Genomic DNA, 23,156 nt, shown 5'->3' with positions numbered 1-23,156 from the left:
TTTTTACACACTTAGATTTACACAGTCACACACACATAGACATATACAGCAGAGTGCCCGGTGACATCTCATCTCCAGATTGCAGATTACTGGTGCAGGATTTATGGTTTTAACCCTGTCACACTTGAGGAAGACAAATCAATGTCCCTGCAGACACCAACTCGTACTTATGGCTTTATTTTTGTATATCCAAGGACGAGCCGGGTGAAGCTTTGAGAATGTTTTACTAATCTCACAGAGGGGCAGATGATTAAATCTAAAAACTCACTGAGCAGTTTTGGATGTAATTTTGCCACTGAAGTTGAACCTGAACCTTGTTGCAGCAGATGGGACAAAGAAAACAAGAATGTGCAAGGGATGTGGTGGGATACAATGGCCAGCAAACATGGGGGGCCAAATAAAGAAATAGATAAAGACAAAGATTTTCTGATTTTATTTAATTTATTCACTCAACTAAATAATCTCTGAAAACAGAGTGTACTGGCATGAGAATAAAAGAGGGACGCTGAAAGGTTGGAGCGAGTGAGAGGCAGGGGGGAAGGGGAAACAGGTTACACAAGGTCAGCATTCAATGTTTGCACCCACAAGGCAGCAGCTGAGCAGGGAGAGCAGCAGAAGGGGTACAACTCAGAAAGAAAGAAAAAAAAAACATAAAAAGAAGGCACTGAACTCTTACCTTCCTACCCTCAAGGAAGTTGAGAGCTGTACCGATGTTGGCGACCCAGTGGATCCTCTTTAGCTTCTTGCCCTGCTCACATGGCTGGAAGGGAATCACAGAACAATGGAGATGGAAAGAAAGAAACAGAGAGGAGAAGAAATAGATGGTGTGGATAAAATAAAACAATGGTATTGAAAAGAAGATTATTTTAGAAGCTGTTACTTGTATTGTAAGTATTAAATATGGCACATATATACATGAAGTACAGTAAAGACACTCAGCAAATACAAATACAGTAAAACAAAAAGGAATCAAACAATGAAACAGATTAAGATGTAGACAATGTGTAGATTCAGAAATAAAATGAGAAAGACAGCAGTCCAATCAGACCTGTGTTTGACTACAAACAGCCAGATCAATAGGACACAGGCAGCTTAGACCTTAGGCAATATTGGCCAAGTAAAATCCTCAAGCTGTGTGTGTTTTTGTCTGTGTTGTGTGTGTGTGTATTTGTGAACTCTTGTTAATCTGGGCTTTCCTATTCAATTCAAACATCCTAATAAAAGCCAATCAATAAGCATTTCCATGTAATTGCGGCTTGTTTCACATGCCCCGAATTGGGTCTGTAGCTCTTTCAAGATTTGTCAAAAATGTTTATAATGGCAGCACTGACAAGAGCAATTTCTGTTATTTGACCATTCCGCACAGTGCTAAAAATAATCAGCATGATCAAGTGAAAATTTAATCCGGCAAGATCAGAGGGTATGAAGTGTTTGAAGTCTGTGCCAAATCACGTGATGCAGAAATGACCACGAGACTCACCAGTTTCTGTCCAGAGAGGACTTCCAGCAGGGCCAGCAGCATCACACCATCCTTGATGTCTTCAAACAGGTCTGTCACCACCAGAGGCGGGACATGCTATGTGGGAAAACAAATATGGATCTTATTGTAATTTTACTTTTGTTAAAAAAAGAAAGAAAGAAAAAAGAACAAAAAGAAAAACATGAGTAATGCTAGGAAATATGTAAATGATGTCCAGTGCAGTCATGAATGGAGGGATAAAATTCAGTTATGACTTCTAATATTTAAAGATGGAGGGTCTATGATTTTGATGAGGTAAAATTCAAAACTGCAATTGTTCCAGAAACACATCTAGAGAAATTCCTGAATAAGTAACTGGAGGTTCACTTTAGCAAAAGTAGTTACATAAATTCACTGTTTATATAAACATGGAAAGCCATTAACTCAAACAAAGCTTTCTCAGTTTTCCTGGAATGCAAAGCCCTGGGATTTGTGTCTTAATAGCTCTTGCAATGTACATGAAACTTTTTTTTTTAAACATTATCCTTCTCTAAGCAGCACAGCGCATAAATAAACTACAATGCAATAAATATATTACACTGTAAGACCTTAATTTAAACTTGTGAAACATGGATAAAGGAAATCCTCGTAAAAAAAAAAAAAAAAAGTACTTAAAGCACTAAAAGAGTTTGGCGGTGCCATGTATGAGTGACAGCTACAGTCAGCCATAAGCAGAGGCTCAGCAGGCTCTGAATGGGGTCTTCAAATCCGAAAATATGCTGATGATTTCAAACTGTATCCTTCTCACCGACTTCATCCCTGACCTGACACAGACTTCCAGACTCTGGAAATCCACATATCTCTGTTTCTCGCCGACGCCACATCAAGGATTTCTCTTAAAGCACAGTCACATGCTGGGGCTGAGGAGAGGTTTAGAGGGGGGGGGCATTCAGACGAGAGAGCCATTCACAGGGAGATTAGCGGCAAACGGAGTGAGTGAGAAAGAGAGAAGAGAGGAAAGGAAAGGCGGAAGCTGGGATGTGTGCACATGTGTGTCTGTGTTAGCACGTGCAAATGGAGAGTGTGTGTGGAGAGAGAGAGAGAGAAAAATACACAACCCCCAGCACAGTTGATACGAGAGAGGGCTATAATTGAGTAGAAAGAGTGGCAGCGAGAAAGATGATAGAAGGCAGAGAGTGAAGGGGACCCTAACCTCGCGTCTTTCAAAATTAATTAGCAAATACACTAGCTCTTCTCGCTAATTCCTCTTCTAATGTTATTTCATGGCTTTGGATATTAGAATATTCAGACAGCACTCGTGCCCCTATCCTAAAGTGACAGAGGAAACACTTACAACTACCCCTTCAAAGGGATAAATTATACCACGAGCTAATTGAAGTTAAATTTACCTATTTGTTCATTATAATCCCAAAGCTAATGAGGAAATTTCTGACTAATTACAAAATAAGAAAGTAATATCCATTTCCTCTGCTCAGCCACATGAGCTAAAAAAAAAAATAAATCAAGGGCTTAATGAGCTAATTACTTATGAGTGTCTGGGCCATAATTGATTGTGAGCAAAGGAGTTTCAGGATGTTCGTCTGTCTGTGCTCTCATGTTATTCCCCTGGTACACTTGACTCAGTGGATTCCAAAAGATCAACAGCATGAAAGATAGAGGGAGGGGCAGAAACAAAGAGCAGTCTGAAGGGTTTCATTTTGAATTGCAATACCTCCAGTTTGAAGGAACAATTGATACTAGATACCTATTGTCCAAAACCTTTGAAGAGCATTATCTGCAAGTAAAAGCAACAATGTCTATTACTTTAACTTTCAGATTCACAGCAAAACTACATGGGAAATCAGGCAATCGCCACAGTCATTACAATTCATCCTGACAGGACCATGATTGTGTATGCCAGATATTTCAGTCCGCACCAAAGGAGAGGACTAACTGATAAACTGACATTACCATGCAAAAGACACTGTCACCCACTGCACCACAACGAAATAACAGGAAAACAAAGAGGACACAATCGTACTTGGCAGGTTAAAACTAACAAATTAAGAAAAACACCCTAACAGCTCAGTTGGTGAAGGCGCATACCATGTGCTACTGGGTTTGAATTTGCTGTGCATGGTGTATGTCATCCACTCAATCCTCCTCTTCCCCCGCCACAAAAAGAAGCGGTAGGGGGAGCAGGGAAGTAAACAGTGAAAGAGGAGCGGGGAGCTTCACTGTACTGCTGCTGTAATCTCTGAGAACACTTGGTTCACTGATTACTGCACTAAAGCTGTTTGCCTTGAAAACGCCTGAGAGACGATGAGACCTCTGCCGCTCACACCGGCCACTTCGTAATTAAGCTTTAACCTTCTCAGAAAGGATTTGTCAAAATGGAAACTTGGGGTCCGCTCACTGAGTCCCCCCACCCCCTCTTCACTTGTCACTCCACTGCCAGTTGCAACTTGAAAGCCTGATATTTACTTGAAAACCATAAATGTGCCTCTCTAGGCAAAATTTAGAGGCAAGCAATACTGTAATAAAATATACGTAATTACAGGGTTCAAACAACGTCGACCTCAATTTAAACGAAAGAAAGGACCTGCAAAAAGTACTGCCCTGCTGTTCTCTTACAGTTTATACCTTTGGTCTTTAACTGACGTAATCTGGTGAACTTCTCAGAGTAATGAGAGCCATTAATCTTCTGTATAAATTACCAGCTCCAATACGTCCTCCCTTATAGAAACTCTTCTTCAGAGCTCATAAGACTTCTTTTGTTATACCTGTGGAGTGGAAAAGTAAGGGGGAGGGGAGAGATAGTGAAAGGAAAGCTCTTGCCATGTCTCAACTCACCTAACGATTAATCACATACCTTTAGGCGCTGTATTAAAGACCTGTGATAACTGGAGTGGCCTAATCATCTGCATAGCCAAGGGCATGATCTATCCCTCTGAGAGCAAAGCTAAACCAACTGTTAAAGCTTCTTCCCTCTCTCCATCTGTCTGTCTGCCTCACTCTCACATTTTTTTTTTTTGCCTAATGTTTCTTTGTAGAGTATTTAGAAATGTGAGATAAGTCCACAAAATACCATTTTATCTCTATAGAATGACATCTTCAAGAAATGCACCTCCTTATTACAACAGATCCTCCTCACCAGCTGAAAGGACTTTTGCCCCCTATTCATCAAAAAGCTCTCCGCCGTAACTACTAAGACATTTTTGAAGACAAATATGGGCCAATCAGTGTCACTATGGCAACGTCAGGCATCAGGTGAAAGGGTAAGCAGTTTCATGATGGGCGAGGAGGAGGAGAGCAACTAATTTGATCAAGTAAGAAGAGAGAGAAGCGTGGGGAACAAACATGGTTATCTCTCTGATGGAACTGTGATGGTATCGCTAATCTATTGATTAGGTGAACCGGTTAATTAAAGGGAATTTAAATGCAATTTCCAGGATCTTTGTCAGACCAGTTTATTTCTGTTTTCGCTGCATCAGTTGGGCTTTAGTTTCAGGACTGCTGGTCCTCCACAATGTTATTACACAGTTAACAGAATAGTGAGACATGTGAGTAGTATGCTTTATTTTGTTTTTTGCTCAGTTAGATGAAAAGATCAATACCACTATCTTGTCTGTACAGGAAATGTGTAACTGTAAGCAGAAGTTAGCATAGCAGCAAATAAACGTTGAGCATTTTAATCCAGATTTTTGGAATCTCTGAATCCTCATCGTCTTTCCCAAAGCACTCAAACCCCAGCATCTTCAATCACCATGAAATAGCAAAAAGACCACAGACCTATTCAATTGTGTTGGAATGATTTAATAAATAAACTATGTGCTTATCTTATATGTTATTAAAAATTTAAAGCATTTAAATATTGGGCTGTGTGTTATTTTCTGCTGGCATGGTCCTGAGACGTGATATTTAATATTACGTCATGGTTTATTCCCTTCAGAGTGCTTTTCAAATGAATTTTCTGCTCCATGTCACTGCGGTTCAAGGCCTCCACAGCTGTCATAATCTAATAGGAAACCTTGAGAGGAGCGTCGCAGATTGAAATAACACTTAATTGTGTTGCACCGTGCCATATTTACCTTGTCCACCTATTTCTGACACACTATTTGAGCAGTAATGGGTTAAATTGAGGAGCCTAATGTAGTATAATACAATAATTACACGCATACGATGGCCCCTCAGCATGCGGCTGCATCAAGTCTTTAGTGTAAGTTACAAATAGACTGTTGTCCAAGCTCTTTGAGGAGGCAAATGAAGGGCCGTCTTCAACTAAAAACTCTTATCCTGAACAATCTAAATTGGCCCATATCGAGATAGAGAGCTCACAGGTTTACTAAGACTTAAATTACTGACGGTAGCTTGCAGAAAAAAAAGATTTATTGTGTATTAAATGCTGTAATTTGAAAATGATAATTAGGGTAAGGGTAAATCCTTGCTACAAGCAATACGAGATTGGAGGAATAGAAAGGAACACGAAAGGCATGCAGGCAAGAATGACTGTGTGTGTGTGGTCTTAGCTGGCACAGTCAGTCCCATGACCAGCTCTACAGTGTGTTTTGGAAATGGAGCAAATGTCACGGCGAGCACTGTGGATGGAGTCTAGGAGAGCAAAGTGATTCAAAGAGGAAAAGCAATGAGATGGGGAAGTTTTCAGTCCGCAAACACCAGCACCACTGTTTGTATAGACAAACAACACAATGCTGGCAGTAGCAGTGGGAATCAACCAGACTCTCTTACCTTTGCCAAGTGGGAATTGATCCATTTCGTGAATGTCCTTTTCTGCACCGCCTCCTGCTCATCTGTAAATCAGAGCCCAGAGCGTCACTATCAGTCACATGCAATAATAAACAAAGAGGGGATTAAAACACAATCTTGCCATTGTCTATTGTTTTGAGAGTTGATTGTGTTTGCAGGGCTGCACAGTGACTCAAATTAACTTTGATTTTATTACTTTCTGTCTAAAGTGTCTGAACACAGTCAAACCAAATCAAACCTTACACTGATGTAGTAAGAGAATGCATTTGACATTTAAAGATGGCATTTTCACTTGCTGGACTCCTCTAAATGTGGACAGAAAATCCTGCTCTCAAAAATGCCCTTTAGATAATATAAGGGCAGTGGTTCTTCCTATGCGATGACATGTACCTCTGCTATGGTCTATAAGAGGCTTTTATTCATTTATGACCACAGTTTAAGCATGCAATCTGTTGCTACAATACCATTCAGTGCAGTGATCATGCCACATAAAGCCAAACTTACTCTAAATGTACTGATTTACCTATATATAGGGAAGGACATTCTTTGTGGTGGCAAAAGCAATAAAGCCCATTTAACAAACACACAATCAATATCAGAGATATCTGCTGACGATGTCCCCTAAAAAGCCACTTAAATTAAATGAAACAAGACATAAATCAGGCCTTGTCTTTCAAATGTGCTCAGGCAAAAGTATATACATATAAACACTTGTGCATACACTTGTATGCTCTGCAGCCTTTTTAGAACCAACCCATGCTTTCCTGCTGTACTTTATCTTTCCTGATCCCTTTCACTGTTGCTTCTGCAATGGTTACATCTGTAATCAGCAAATTCATGTGCAACTGTCACCCATATTCCATTATAATGTACACAACACTGATGTATAGTCTACCTGGGACTCTAAAGAGCCAATCATGTTCAGTGACTGGCACATGTGACAATGTTTTTTTTTTCTTGTCCCCGTCTGCGCCACAGAGCAATATCCTTGAGATAAGCATGTTATCAGTGAGAGAGGACGTCTGACACAGTGCTTTCCTCTACCTTAATGAAATATGCTGACGGTTTGATTACACTCAAGTTGGTTAGTGTGTCACCGGGTACTGTGGGCAGATGTGAACAGTAGGGGGGGGTGTGTATCAGAGAGGTGGTGGTGCTGTGGGGGAGTTTCATTCATACATAATGCAGATAAATTCACGCATAGTCATACGTGCCACTGAGCTGGTCCCCATCTATGAATTAATCTTCTGATTGGGTCCAGGAGTAATCAAATATTGATGGGCGCTAATGTTGGATGAGAATGAGAAAGACTTAGCCCTCTGCATCCTACAGCAGGAACATGTGTGACGGAGAACATGTCTGCACGTACGTGGTGCCAGCCCCTCCGTCTCAGGGACGAGGTGACTTTGAACTCTGCGCACACACAGTCCCACTTAAGCACACGCACACACACACGCTCACATTCTTTCAATATCACAAAGGGAAACAGCCGTCCTCAGCAACCAAGCCTTGCAGCAGCATTTTAACACACTTGATTACCTTCTCGGCTAATGTTGGCCTGTATCATCATTAGTTTCATCCGCAGCCCCTGAGTTCCCGCTTTGGCCCCCCACAGTGAGGATGACCTTAATAAAATATCATTAAAATTTAGTTGTCTCAGAGGCTGCGTCTACTGACAAACTGTGACAAGACTGGCTCAAAAACAGACAGAAAAGGAAGGAAGTGCAAACACAAACTCAAACTCAAACAAGCTGTAAAGCTGTAAAGCAACCATTCTAAACATTTTCTTATTTTCCCACAGATTAGACAGATAATGTGACAAGAAACAAATCCAAAGAAATATTATGTTAATGCACAGTATCTTCCAGTGTAATCTAATCTATCAGACAGTGGGACAGTCAGTGAAGCAGGCAGACAGAATGTTGAATGCACTTTATCAAAATACAGAGGAGAAGGCAGGCATACAGCCACGGGGTCAAACACAGAGATAAGAAATCAAACATTTTGACAGTCTGCCCACTGTGCTGTAAAACATGCAGTGAGCTTCTACTTCTCTGCTGGGTAAACGCTTGCTTCACCTGCTGTAGGCTCAGAGCTCAGCGACCTCCACACACAGACAGACACACACACACACACACTCTGCCAAGGTGGAAACGCCCCCTTTAAATGTCGGCACATTTTGCTTAAAACACCCACGGTCCAAAAAAAAAAAAAAAAATCTGCCCTGCAGGGAACACTTGAGGGAAATTGCACTGCAAAATGCACACACTCACATACATTAGGCACGTACAGTCCATACTGCAGTACCACCCTAAATCTCTCTCACACACACACACACACACACACACGCACACACACACGCAGCATAACCTTCCACACATGCAGAATTACACACACACTATTTACTTTCCTTCTTTTTCTCACACTCTGTATCTCAGTAGGGGGCACACAGCCAGACACACACACTGTTCCACTTACCACGGAGGTAGTGGTAGAACCCCGTCACCAGGTTGAGGGATGTGTTCTTTTTTGGGGAGGCTTCACCCCCTGCTCGTCGCTCCATCTTGTACCCCAGACTACGCCTCGATTCCCGCCTGTTTTCATGGGGACGTTGAGAGGACATCCACGACAACCTCCAGGAGAGGCTACACTTGCCCTTGCTCCTGCCCTTGCTGTCTCCCCCCCCCCCCCCCCTTTTTTGGGGAGCTGTCTTTAAAGAGCTCCCTGGAGCCCTGGACCTCCTGAGATGACAGTGGTGGAACTGTTGCTCTGAGGCAAAGCAGGCAGGAAGGTTTCACCCTCCCGTTCTCCTCTCTTCTCTTACGTCTTGCTGTCCTCTGTCCTGTCCTGCAGTAACAGGCTGCACACTCAGTCAGACTCAGTGTTTTTTCCTGCCTGTTAAGCAGCTTGGGAGTGTGATGTGAGTGTACGCGTGATGCAAAGACTGTTTGTGTGGTTGTGTGTGTGTGTGTGTGAGTGAGAGCAGCGCAGTGCCGGCTTGCTTCAGCATCAATCTTTCTTGCTTAGTCCCTTTCTCCCTCTCTCTCTCTCCCTCTCTCTCCCTTTTTCTCTCACACACCCTCTACCTCGGTCTTTCCCTCCCACGTTCTCTCTCTCTCGCACTCTCTCGCTCTCTCTTAATTTCTCACTGTAGGCTGCGGGAACAATCCACTTCCCTCCACTGGCCAGCCAATCAGAGTGTGTGGGAATAAGTGATGTCACAGCAGCCCCGTCCTGATGTGGAGAGTGAGAAGAGCGAGGTGGTGATGGTGGGTGGGTTGAAGGGGACCGTTTAGCAGGTTAAGAGGGGAGGAACTGAGAGCTCTACTCTGACAGCATCACACACACCCAAGACACACACACACTCAAACGCAGCACCGGGACAGACGTGCAGGAATTCCCTATGTGCTGCTGGCACTCTAATACCCCACCTCTCTCTGTCTCTCATCCACACAGATACCATGCGGCGCTCTGAGGCTTGCAGCTTTCTACTCTATAGAGCCTGCAGGGGAGCAGACTATCACTGGCAGTCGTCCTGTCTGATCTGCTACTGTACTCTCTTCAAAAAGGATCCTCTTTCATCTCAACCAGTTTCATACAGTACATCTGTCTGTTTGTTTTCTCCAGGGGAGGGAGCACTGAATAGAACAGAATACAATGGAAGTGAATACAATACCTGAGGTGAGGCTTTGGATGTCATACGGCATGTGATCTACACAGTATATGCAGCAAGATCTGAGTTTTAAGTGTCTACAGATAATATAGGCAAGTCCAGAACAAAGAAAACAGCTTTAAGTGTGTTTAACCTATTTTCATTTTGATCTTGTGATCTATTTTGCCGTGGAAATTGCACTACTGCTTGTAAAACTTCACCGTGAATGAATAGCCAGAAAACAAACAACACTGAAGACAATGGCAATATTGTTCGTCCAACTATTATGAATTTAGTATCCAAAGAGACACTAGTAAGAGCGACTATTGCTGATACCAGGAACTGGATCAGAATCAAACCTGTTTTACAGGGCCAAAAACAGATATCCCCCTCCACTGCTGCAGTGAAATTAGAGCAGAAAATAGTAGTGTTCCAGTACGTTGACCCCCTCTTCTTTTCACTGTCTGGTTTATATCTCTATTTCTATCTGACCTATGCTCTCTTTTATTCAGTCTGTCTGGCAATATCAAAAGCACTGGACCCTTCTTTGAAACCATATTCAGAGAGTGTCCTGGAAAGCAATATTCATGCAGAATAGCGTGGTAGGTCTTATATCAGCCTTAAAGATGAAAGGACCATTCATCATTTGTGTGATTTTCTCTTTTGTTCTTTGGGTTCCCCCCATAAGGGATTTTAATTATGAAAGTCATCAATAACCGATGGCAGCTGTCATCCGCTATCTGCTGATAATCACGCTGCTGACACTCCTCCCTTTAGCAGCCCTGAAACTGGCCGTTATGGTGCCATCATGAGCCTATTCCACGGACCTGTCTTTGAAACGACTATCTGTTAGCATCCGTTTTATGTTTATGTATATACAGCACAGTTACTGTGAATGTGCCTGTGTGTGTGTATGCTTGTGCAGGCATTATTGATGGACTGAGAGTGTGAGTTCAAAGAAATATTCATGCGGTGCTGTGTTTTCTATTTACATATACATTGCCTTTACTTGAGCACTCTAGACTACAAAAACGCTATTTTTCAACAGTGGATTGCAGAATCCAGTGAGACGTTCTCACTGCACATGCTCACAATCACTACTCAATAATATTACTGCAAATAAAGAAAATCCTTTGGCCTTTACTGTACTCCAGCCAGACAGAAAGCCAAAAATCTATTGTTTTTTAACATACTGCTGTTTGTGCAGAACTACTCGGCCCACAGATTGCCAATGATGTAAATAATGGAACAGACTATATTGACTGATGAGCCCATGCACATTTTTTTTTCAAGTTACACCAGTTTGTCTGCAAAGTTAAATGTGTTAGTTACACTTCAGCTCAAACGTGTGAAGGAACTATCCAAGGTGCTGAATGTGTCACTGACAATCCTTTTAGCCTGTCAGTTTAATACAGTACATCAACAATGAAGCAACAGAAAATAAAGACCAATCAAAGCTATGGAGGAAGTCCAAATAGTGTATTAAAATACAATATTTTTGTTTTTGTTGGTATGTTTCAGATAATTCTGCCAGTTAGCAGCCGTAAATCAGACAGTGAGAAAAGCTGAACTTCCCTGGAGAGCTAAACTGTTTAGAAAAACAACCCCGGGACAAAATCAAAACAAGATGGTGAGGATTCATGGGACTTATTAGGCTTCACCATGGGAGTTGAAAGAAATGGAGGGCGAGCAGGTGCGTACACACACACACACACAGACACACACAGAATACAAGAAGTTGAATGGAGACAATCATTTTCACGTTTACTCTATGTGCGAGAATAAACCAATAGACTCCTTTAGGCTGCAGACCTCAGGAGTGTTCCAGTCTGTCCAAGGGAGAAAGGAGGGGGGTGGGGGGTTAAAACAGACTGAACCTCAGCTGGTCTGGATCCCTAATGGAGCTCCTGGCAGCCCTACAAAACACCCGATCCCTCTCTGAGGTTGTGGAGGTTGGACGTGGGTCAGCGCCCGGCGCTCACACAGGTATGTCTGAGGGGCGCAAGGCTTCGTGAGGAGAGGAGGAACGGCCTCTTTTCAGCCATTAAAGGAAAAACAAACAGTCTCCTGGTGGGTGGAATAACGCTGCTTCTGCTCATATCATAATCTATTCACCCTACGGATATTTGGGTTTGCTTACTGAGCAGCCAAGACTTCTTATTTAGTTTTATGAGAAGAGTACAGAGGCACAGCGCCGCCTGGTGGATAAGAAAAGCTTTACATATGTGAAGTTCACTTTTTAAGTGTCTGATCTAATGAAGTACTGTACAGAGACCGAAGAAGACAAGATGAGACCAAGCAAGACAGGACATGTCAGGACAGTAAAAATGAACAAGCTCAGCATTAGCTCAGCTTTTAAACTGCAGTCTCCCTGATGACCCTGCTCTGCACTTGAGCATCTCTGATCTCTCTTAATCTATTAATGACTCCACAACTCACCAGCTGTGATTATGGCCGGTCAGATATGGACAGGCAATCCTCCCACACACTGCACAAGGTTACACACTCTGCTGTCAAGTATTAATTTAGTAATGCATTAATTCAATTATATCATCTTAATGTTATTCAAGCTGATGGATATTTAAATTCAAAGAACAGGACCGTACCAAGATGGTACGAATTGCACAAGCAAGAGTCGGAGGCAGTGTTGATACCATGCTGGTATTCAGGAGCCCTTTTTTAGGTTTCTCTAACCATAATGCATCTTCTTCTGCAGCGCAACATTAATGGAACATGTCTGTTAAAGCTATCATGTACTAAATGGATGGCTTTGTTGTGCAACGTGGAGGTAGCTTGTAATTGCTCCATACTCTCACACACACACATACAAACACAAGCACACAGCCAACACATGCACACACACACATCCACTGACACACAAAGTAATTTAACAGGTTTCGGTGGCTTTTCTGCCCCTCTACTCCACCCAATAGCTTCTTTATCCACTTCCTGATTCCAGCTCTTCTCTTTCACCCCAACAATTCCTAATTTAAAAAACCCCTCTCTGCATTTCCACCGGAGTACTTTAGCCCTAACACTCAATAACACCCTCTATCACACCCTCGGCATATCCACTCAACCCTCGCATGCCCATTCAGCCTCTCCATTCGCCATCCCACTTCATTTGCAGCACATTTTTTCCAGTCCCAACATAAGTGCTGAGACGGAAGTCCAAATGCCAGCCCATTAGCATAGCTAATTACATTTCAGTAATAATGACACCACATTAAAGAGAGTAAGAAGGGGGGAACAAGTCAAAGTGATTATCAAAACAACCCCTTTCCTCTTTCAAGCACCATCACTGCCTTTTCAGTAGCAGATGTGCCGAGAAGGCACTTTGTCGTCGACAAAAATGTCCAAATATCACAGTGTTCATTAAAGCCAGGCCACTGATACAGTAATTTCAGCAATTTCAGCACCTGCAGTACTGACATACACATTCACACACACATTCACACACACACACGTGTGCACACACACAAAAAGAAATGAAGCAGATGAGGATGCCAATGAATTAAACTGAAAAAAGTAAAGGTAGTTACAATTTTGTGACAAAATTTTAATAAATATTGTAATTTGAATTTTTAATTTCCTTCATTTCTGACAGAGATGCTGCAGGAAATCAAATACTATCCTGTGGCAAATCAGTGTTTCATTTCACCTTACTGGATCTGAGCTACAATCTTCTTCCTACCTTTCAAGAGCTCCTTTGGGGAATACATTCAGCTGAGGGAAACCAGATTTTAACACCATACACAAAGAGACTGAACATGCAGCTGATCCAATGCATCTATTCCACTGGCACCAGGGGTCATATCAAAACACCATTCAGTGCCACTAAGAGTATTAGAAAGACTCAATTTGGCTTTGAAAAAATATTTTCAGCTTGATGTTTTTCTGCTGCTCTCTCCATGAATGCGTGCGTGATGATTTTGTGTGTGAGTGGGAGTGCAGGAGTGGGTCAGACAGTCTAAGCTCTTTATCCAGGTTCAGTGGCCCGCCACACATTACAGGGATGAGTAAAGTGAAAGGACTGGCGTCAGCACACTAAATAAATCACTGTGGCCAGAGCAGAAAATTCAGTTATAAGTCTCGTCTTTGCTGTGAAATAAAAACACTGACTGGAACGGAGCCAAAATCGGATACAAAATCTTGTTGCACACAGCCACTTGTGTGTTTTTACTGTATGCTCATCCAGCTGGGGCCATTTCCTGTTGTTATTGAAAGTGAATCTAAACTAATTCTTTTTGCAGCCCACAGATGTATGCCGTTTGTTTTACTCATCAACCACCTGTCCAGTTAGTTATGCCATTCTGTTGAGATACTATTCATTTCCTCCATATTTCCTGAACATCACCTGAATGTACCACTCTTTCTCACTGAACATTCTTGAATTATTAAAAGCAGGAAGGCAGGGCTTTGTTATGTCAGGTGGCAGGTTGTGTTTGTGTCTGGAGCGGGAAGCCTCAGAGCGAGAAAGGCCCCTGTGGGACAGATGTCAGCATACAACACAACAGGAAATAACATTTCATAGATACAGCACTTATGTTGCTTTGATTTTCTCTGAACATAAATGAAAAGGGATGATGGGCCCCCTCCCTACAGGAACATGGTGACATGGCTATTGAATCCAGGAGTAAGCAATGACAGTACATGAGTAAACTGTTGAGAAAGTGCCTACTTCTCCATAGATATCTACAAGATGAACTGGATTTTATAAAAAGGATAGCCAAAACGAGCGATGAACGGTTCAGATGAACTCAAGTGTACTTTCAATTGTCACAACTAGGGCAAGGACTTGGACCCAAACGCATGACCCCACAGACGTAATCAAAAATAATGTTTTTTAATCTAACTCTAAGTAGCAAAATAAGGATCACCCACAAAGGGGAAAAGGTCACAAAAACAAAAATACAAATCGTGAACACAAAATCACTTTCAGCGAGGAGAAAGACTGAACAAGGAGCAAAGTGACAAATAAATACACAACCTGACTGGGGACACGATGACGAGAGGCAAGATGAGAAACAAGGCAAAACACATGAGATATCAGCAAGAGACAAAAACGAACTGACAAGAACACAGGGAAACGACGGGACTTAAATACACAAGGCAATGGGCAACAGGTGAAACCAATTAGGGCGGGGCAGACAATCACAAAGGTGGGAAACAAGACAAAGACAGGAAGTAGAACAAGACAAGATACACAAGGGCAATGATTTCAAAATAAAACAGGAACTATAAACAAAACAAACTAAACAAGACTCTGAAAATGTCCACAAAAGAGTTCCAAACATAACAAAAAGGGTTCAGAAAAAAGCCCCCTTAGGGGCTAGTCATGACATCAATGTTCTTTTCTGTAAGACAGATAATTGGAAAATACCTACAACTTTGGTAAACCCAACCAATCTGGTGCTCCAAGCAGATTAAATAAAAACTGGGAATTGCCTATTTCACTCCTAACTTGGGCATGGTGAAATCATCACATTGTCTGGCCACCTGACCTCTCAGAGTTCAGGGCATCACAATCTGACCTCCATTTAAAAACCCTTCAAGTGCTAAATGGACCGCCAGAGGCAGAATTTTCCACAATCCAATCACATTGTGACAGGTGAAAAAGAAAAAGGACAGAGGTGTCTGTGGGTGAAAGATAAGAGAATGCATGAGAATCACAGTATAGGCCGAATGTGTCTTGAGGTCACAAGCTCAGGTGTCAGGATTTTATCTGTGAGGACATTGTTGTGTACGTCCATCAAAACTATCTGATGCCTCAATCTGACAGAAAGAGATCGTACAGAAAGGCTGAAGGAACAGTATCATAAAATCAGTGTGGCTTAAAGCTCTACATGAATGTAATGGTCCATAAACGGTCACTGGAACCTTGTTTTGCAGAATCCTGTAAATACTGCTTTCATTACATCTATAAAAGAGTCTTGTTCCATTAAATGCTGCTTGTGTTGCATAACATTTAGTCAGTCTGCCTTGTGAAGTTGAGCTAAAACAACAGACATCCAATTTGGCAGAAGCACTTACACAGAAATGCCAAAAAGAAGTGTAATTTCTTCAGATTTAAAAAAAAAAACCCAAAGGCTGAACTAATGCTGGAACACAGGTTGACCTTCATGAAAGTGTGATCTTTCAAAGAGGGTTTAGAGTAGATGACGGCTTGCCTACACTCCATATTGTCTGGGTGGGATCCCCAGTGACCTAATCTTGTGATATGTCACTCAAACCCTCACTGACTGACAGGTTGAAAGAGATTATAATCTGATCTGCAATAGAAACTGTCACTGAGAAAGTAACGTGGACTAAACACAAACACACGAAAGTCGACAGACACACACACACACACATTTTATCAAACATAATGTTGTGTTACAGGAGCAGAAGCTGAACCAGACATGGCCAATAAGCCCACAGGGCAAAATAAGCCTGCGCTGGCTGTCATGCGACTGCCGCTATGGCAACGAATCATAAACACAATCTGGAAAGACAAGGAGAAGAAAGAGCAGAATAAATAACAACTCATGCTGCAGCTCTATCCCACACTGACCCTTCTGCCACAGTTCTGAGGCTACAGCAGAGTAATGGCGTCTGGCAGCCCTGAAGACTTGCTCTGGGTCTGTTTAACCACTCAGCTAAACTGCTGACTCCCAGTGGTGTGATAGTGGGGGAAAAAAGATGCATCACAGCTATTTTTAACACCAAGTGTTTGTTTCGGTGTCTGTGTGCGAGTGTGGGCGCATGTGTGTGTGAAACCTGTGGTATCCAGAGCCGCAGACGATAAATGGTGGTGTCAGAACTAAACAGGAGGCTGGCATGGCTCAAGGTGACCGTCTGCTTCGGCCTTCCTTGGCTGCGGCCGAACCATAATGTCGCCCCTGGCAGCAGGATGTCACCCTGGCCCTGTGCCAACCTGAGGATCTGTGCCAGTCCCACTAGCAATCAGGAGCTTAAAAACTAGTGTGTTTCTCCCCCCTGCTCGCCCAGTCTGATTTTCTTGCTTTTCCTGCTGCCTCTCTCATCCCTTTTTCATCAATCCAGTGCTCTCAGTGTGGCACTCATGTCTTCCAGATGTGCTGACCTTGCCCTTTAGCCTCTCCTCCACAATCCTTTTTCCTGCTCAGCATCCTCCTTGACCAAAATAACATTAGCGGAGGCTTATAAAATTAAACTACACTGCATATTTCCCTAAATGTAGTCCCTCTGCTCTGCACAACACAATCCCCAAAGCCTGAACTGACTGAGAAATTTAATCTGTGGCTATTTCCTTCTGTATTATCTGATCATAAACAAATTGCCGGTACAGGATTACACACAGCCTACGCATAGAAAACTCAAGCAGGTCCTCCCAACACAATGAGACTTAGCAAACCTGTCTGCTTGATAGGCTAGCAGACGGTAAAACCCAGAGGCGTAGGTGGGAATGTATGCCTCTGCCGCCTACGATGGAGAAAACAGGTGAGAAATTGAAATAGGAAAAACAGTGCATCGCTTTTCTCCTTAATGAGAGACAACAAACAGGCAAATTCCACAGCATATGGAGGAGTTCAGGCTGGGAGGTGTTCAAAGCGGGCTCGCCGTTCTCTGCCATATGGTGTCACTAATTGCTGTTTTTTCACTGCGACAGAGAGGTACACCAAAAGAGATGGTTGAAGGGAGAAAAACACAGACCCGAAACTGGGGCAAAACTTTTGATTGTTTTGATGTTTCATTGAGCAGTTACTAACAGCGTCCAAATTGAGTCTGCAGGGAGTAGAGTTCATTTCATGGTATCTGGTGATTTGTGGAACGTGGCTAATTTGAGAACATTGTCCTCTCTTGAGGGGAGGAGTAAATATGTTAATCTAATCAGGCTTTAAAAGACATACAAATAGTAGAATTTTACCTATGTCTGACTCTCAGGTGGTAAGAAATTGTTTTGCTACGAAGTCTTCCCCCAAAACAAATGAACATAAACACATAAATATAACACATTTCTGTACAATTACGCCACTCGAGAGGCACGATTACTGCAACCCTCAGAAATGAAAAGCAAGCCTCCCGGAACAAAGGTAACATTCATTTCATTTAGAGCTGTCATTTGGGACCAGGCTTGTGACTACCTATAGAAACACCGCATGACACCAAAGACAAGGAACACATGCTTGTTATGTTATGTCCCACTTATGCTATGAGCCATTTCATCTTCAGACTAATGAAAACATAAAAGTGTTCCTCTTTGATTCTTACAAAACATCTTGACAATAATCATCACAGGTCCAGCTCGCATCTCCCAGGAGATGGACGGCAACCAGGACACATCAAATAAAATGTCACGTCAAATTAGATTCCATGTGCCCCCTGTAAATAAGCTAATGTGATCATGTACTCAGAGGAGAACATACATAGCACAAAGAGTGACACGTGAAAAAAAACTGTAACTGATGCACAAGCAAATCCATTCACACCACAGGCAGCATGTCAGACTCATGTGTCTGTGTGATTAGGACACACACGTGGCTATGCTCAAGCAATATTATTCCCACAAACCCTCAATCTATCCATCGGTATGGATAACCACAGCAACAAGGTTTGTCTTATCTGAAATGCTTGCATGCCATGAGGTATCAGCAATAAAGCAACTGTTGGTAAAGGGGCTATTTGGTGTAATTAGATAAAGGTTTCACCAGTCAGTGTATAGACACGCCCAACTGCACGGTCAATCAGAAGAGTATTATTGGAACAAGCCACACTTGAGGAAAAACTGCATTGTTTACAGCTCATGTTATTTTGTGCCTTGGAGTGTTAAATGTGACTCGTGAATGTAGCTACAAGCGGTGGACTCTCTTGTGGCTTAATTTGTAAAAATATCCGGGAAACACCAAAGTTCTCTGGTGTAAATAAAATATCATACATCTCCCCAAAACAGGGATGTCTCCCTGACGATGATTGGGTTTTTGAATAAGATGCTGCACCCTAAAATTGGACAAATTGTTTAATTCTCGCTGAATATGTATCTGCGTCATTCTGCCTTCACGCTGGAGAGACAGCCTGAGGGGAAGCTTCTAAAATTAGACCATTCACAGTGCAATCGGGATTCAAAGTGTGCACCCACACCTGCACAGACTGATGCAGAGGAGCCACGTGGCTGGTGATGCTGTTCTCAGCTTTCACAGAAACTGCCACCTCAGAAGCCACACAGGGAGCAGCCATATTGGATTTCAGCTCCGGTGTCACCTGACTTTCCTGCTACTCTGTGTAATCAATCTGATCCTGTCAGTATGGGATGTGAGATTTTGCCACACAGAGATGCACTGTTTTACACTAGGGCTTGTATAAGAGTTACAGAGCAAGAACAACACACCCGCATTATTTGACTTCTAGGAAGGGAAAAATACTGATTAAATGCTGATATCTGTAACAAATAGAGTGTTCAAACTAAAGAAAAGTTAGAGCAGAGGTGAGATAAGATAAGAAAGCCAGAACTGCTTATTTTTATGCGCCAAAGGTTAAAAAGAATAAACATCCCCTCTGGAATTCATGCCAGTGTTACAGCGTCATCCAGTTGTATGTACAGTAGGCTGAGTATACGATTGTCCTGCTACTACAGCAGAGTTAAGAGGGAGGAATAGACTTCATCCTGTCAGCTACTCTGGGGATTAGCTTTGCTATTGTCTGCTTCCGTGTCTATCCACACACAGAAACACACACATGCACATATTTGTGCACATGCAAGCTTGTAAGCACAGACACGTACACAGCAAACACACAGCACGCATGTGCACACATAAACACAGACAGTAAATACATACAATAACAACACAATAATACAATCTCTCACACAGCGACTCATTTAATCTCATTTGCTTTGGTTGTTTCTTTCCCGCAAAAAAGAAAAAAGCCTTAATTGTGATGGGACTAAATCTGCATGATTCTATGCACAGACTAACAGCTGCATCCGTCCCTACTTTCAATCAAACTCCACTGAAAGTAAAGCAAACTAAAGCATTGATAGCAGCTGAACGTCAGACAGAGCATAATTGATAACAACCTAAAAATTTCCAGTGCACTTGAGTACTGCATGCTGTGACATTGCATATCCTATTCAGTTATGTCCTTCCCATACCACAAATTTCAAAGCCCTATGAACTTGAATTCCAGCACTCCAGAGATAAGACTCACAGGGTCAGGAGCAGAAAGGAGAACATGCATGTAAGGCGTTTTAACAGTAACAGTAAGTGTCTTTAGCTCACACTGTTTTGCTGTGTCATGCCAAGCACCAGGTCACCTCTAAAAATGCTGCAAACCAATGTGGAGCAGTGTGAATGAGTAAGCATTTTACACCTACCTTGCAGCTTCTGCATCACATTGGCAATATCCCGGGTAGAGTGTCCGTAGTGCCGGGGTGATGCCATGCCGCTGTACTGAGGTCACCAAAGTCACGTCCCAACTCCTGTGCGTCACCCTGGCAGTGCTCTCATTCTCTGATCTGGACTCAGATCGGGTTGCAGTAGTTTTGTGTCTTCACACTGTCTGCAGGATATCAACACGTAATCATGTCCATCTTACTGTGTTTCTCCTCTCAAGTCATCCCTGTTGCAGTAGCAGTCTGCAATCCTCAGACTCAATGAAGCTCCTCCCCCGATGATGATGTAAGTGCATGCTGTTTGTGTATGAGAGCATGCATGTGTGTGGGTGCTGAACATCTCAGAGGTCCCCTCCCTCGCCTGAGCCTTTTACTTCTGCAGACAGGACAGCTTCCTCGTCTGCATGCACTGCCACCTGCTGTCCAATCAAAAGGGATGGCCTTTCCATCTCATTGATACGTCAGGACCAACAGTGGGCTGGGTATCTTCTGATGGTTGCTGCTGCCACTGTAAGAGGAACATGTGTGTTACATCTGTGAGCGTGGAAGAGAAAGTGTTTGCCGGCAAGTGAAAAAGCAAATGAGGGAAGAGGAGAGAACAGAATTAGCAGCAGCAAACCTATGACGGCAAAAATGCATTGTTTACCTGATATAAATACATATATATATATATGTGTGTGTGTGTGTGTGTGTGTGTGTGTGTGTGTGTGTGTGTGTGTGTGTGTGTGAGTATACCTATATTTGTCTTGTTGGATAAATGTAATTACTTACTGGGCTTCTCTGCTTTACAGACACTTCTTTCCTTTCTAATACTTTTTGTGTTTTGTTATTACAGCTTCCTTTTTAATCAGAATGTGCACTATTATACCCACAATTGTAAAAAAAAAAAAATGTGACAACTTGGTGTTCATGAATCCTGTAATGATTAATCTACTGAACTAATGACAATAATGTATTAGAGTATAAAGTAAAATGTAAAAATGTTATTTGAATGTAGTCACCATGGGTGCTCTTATAGAGTCCTGTGGGTTTATCCATTATTCACTGCTTATTGAACAGCTCCAGGATTTATCTCATTACATCACTTTTACAGTCTGCATCTCTGCTGCTCAGGTTCAAGGGGGATTTCTTCCATTTAACAAATCAAATCCTGCACAATATTTTAGAAATAAACTGAGATTCTAAACATAGCGAATCTCTCCTTAAAAATGACTTTTCGAGACATTGTAATTTTGCGCCTCGAAAGAAAAACAGTAATATAAGTGAACAATCAATAATCAAAACACACCCCTGCCAATAAAACTCCACATCCAAGATATAGAAACTCCACAGCAGATCAATGCCACTCTTTGAAATGCAGGAGGGAGGTGTGATGAAGCACTGGGCTCTGAGCACTTATCGCGATGTGTAATCCCATTAGACAAGTCCTTTCATCATCATCTCAGGAGAGCTCTTAAAGGAGCAGAAAGGGGAGCTACACTGCTCTGGACACGGCGTCATTCAATAAAGTGGGAGATAGGGGAATGGGCATGAAAAATGTAACAGTTGATAAATGATCATTGATTGCAGATCCTCTGCTCAATTTTGGTATACAACACTGAATGCATAATGTAGGGCACACTGAATTCAATCAGGTGTGAGTACATATTTGTGCCACCTGCATCTAAGATTAATTTATGGAATGGCTTCATGTTAATAAGATGGCAGCAGTGGGCGCGAGTGACTGAGGGCGATTCTCTGGATTTGGATCTGCAGGAAAACAGGAACAGCCCTCCACAATTGTCCAGAGTCCAGATTTCTAGTTTTCTTTTGTTTTTGTTGTCTAGGCGTCCTTTTGAAGCTCTGCTGTGTACTGTTTGTCAGCTATGACTGAATAAACATGATGTTTACTAGGGGGAAAAAACTCTCAGCTAGCCAAAATGGCAAGAGGGAGGGGTACTGACTGAGATTTTAGGAATTGTTGAACTTGAAAATCTCTCATTCCTAAAAGCAAACTGCTGTGATAATAGGGTATTATGGGCAAAGCTCACTGACAGATAAATTCTATACAACTATATAAGTTCGTCAATAAAAACAACTATGATTGTGGTTATGGCCAATAATATGTGCCATCATCAGGACATAAATAAATATAATACAGGCCTGCCCAATCACAACTGTCACAGCAAAGCCAGGGGTCAAATCAACTACCATGGTAGTTTAACTTCAACCCACTCAGAAACAACAAAATCAGCACATCATCCTAATAAATGTACATTTAAATCTAATCATTTTGTAATAAAGATTTCAGAATCAGCTGTTTGACTTGCCAGTGCGATGAAACGTGGGATTTTGTTGGATTGGCTGGCTCCTCTGCAGCAGGGGCAGACTGCTGATTCCTACATTTCTACGCAGCTCAGCTCAGGGTGACCTCTACCGTCCAGAGCCCCTCAGGACCAAACGCATTCAGCAAAAGAGAGAAGAGATTTTGCTGCAGTAGTAGGAGCAAAGAACAGAGACAAAGCACAAGGGTCAATAGGAAATCTTCCTATAGTGGCCAAACACTTCTCCATTAGAACCCGTTTTCTTATCTAAGCATTGCACTGGTAGAGAACTGGGACCACAACCGCCAGTGTGGTAATCTCTTTCACGCATAGTCAGCAGTTTTCCAAAATCTCATTAGAAAGTTTGTTGTCAACCTGCATGTCAAAATCAACATAATGCTAAAGAGGGAAATAGTGGTCTGCAAGCCAATTGTATATGCTGCAAATGTCTAAATAAGATATTAAATCCAGTACTGACTCAGATTTTTCATAAACAGAGGGAACAAATCATTACAGTTACAAATGATGTCAAATTAATTATACTTGCAGCTCAATGTATATAAAGGTTATAAGACATCAGGAAGGTGAAGAATTTAACCCATTATCACTTTACATTTTTTTCTATGC

At 42.2% G+C, this 23,156-nt stretch overlaps 1 protein-coding gene across 1 annotated transcript in view; it reads right to left on the bottom strand.

Annotated features, from left to right (window-relative positions):
- The window catches only part of LOC121199955 (nesprin-1-like), a 50,214-nt gene extending 29,939 nt beyond the window's left edge, over positions 1–20,275 (bottom strand). The window contains exons 1-8 of the mRNA XM_041064978.1: positions 20,209–20,275; positions 18,978–19,039; positions 17,254–17,321; positions 8,705–8,820; positions 6,958–6,993; positions 6,209–6,270; positions 1,481–1,576; positions 677–760 (exon numbers count right to left, since the gene is read on the bottom strand). Coding sequence (XP_040920912.1) covers positions 677–760; positions 1,481–1,576; positions 6,209–6,270; positions 6,958–6,993; positions 8,705–8,820; positions 17,254–17,321; positions 18,978–19,039; positions 20,209–20,275 — 591 coding nt within the window. The remainder of the gene's footprint in view (positions 1–676; positions 761–1,480; positions 1,577–6,208; positions 6,271–6,957; positions 6,994–8,704; positions 8,821–17,253; positions 17,322–18,977; positions 19,040–20,208) is intronic.
- Between the last annotated feature and the right edge of the window lie 2,881 nt (positions 20,276–23,156).

This window comes from Toxotes jaculatrix, chromosome 19, assembly GCF_017976425.1.
Source record: "Toxotes jaculatrix isolate fToxJac2 chromosome 19, fToxJac2.pri, whole genome shotgun sequence".
In the NCBI taxonomy this organism is placed as follows: domain Eukaryota; kingdom Metazoa; phylum Chordata; class Actinopteri; family Toxotidae; genus Toxotes; species Toxotes jaculatrix.
Note: the sequence above shows the minus strand (reverse complement) of the source record. Positions and strands in the feature narration are given on the sequence as shown.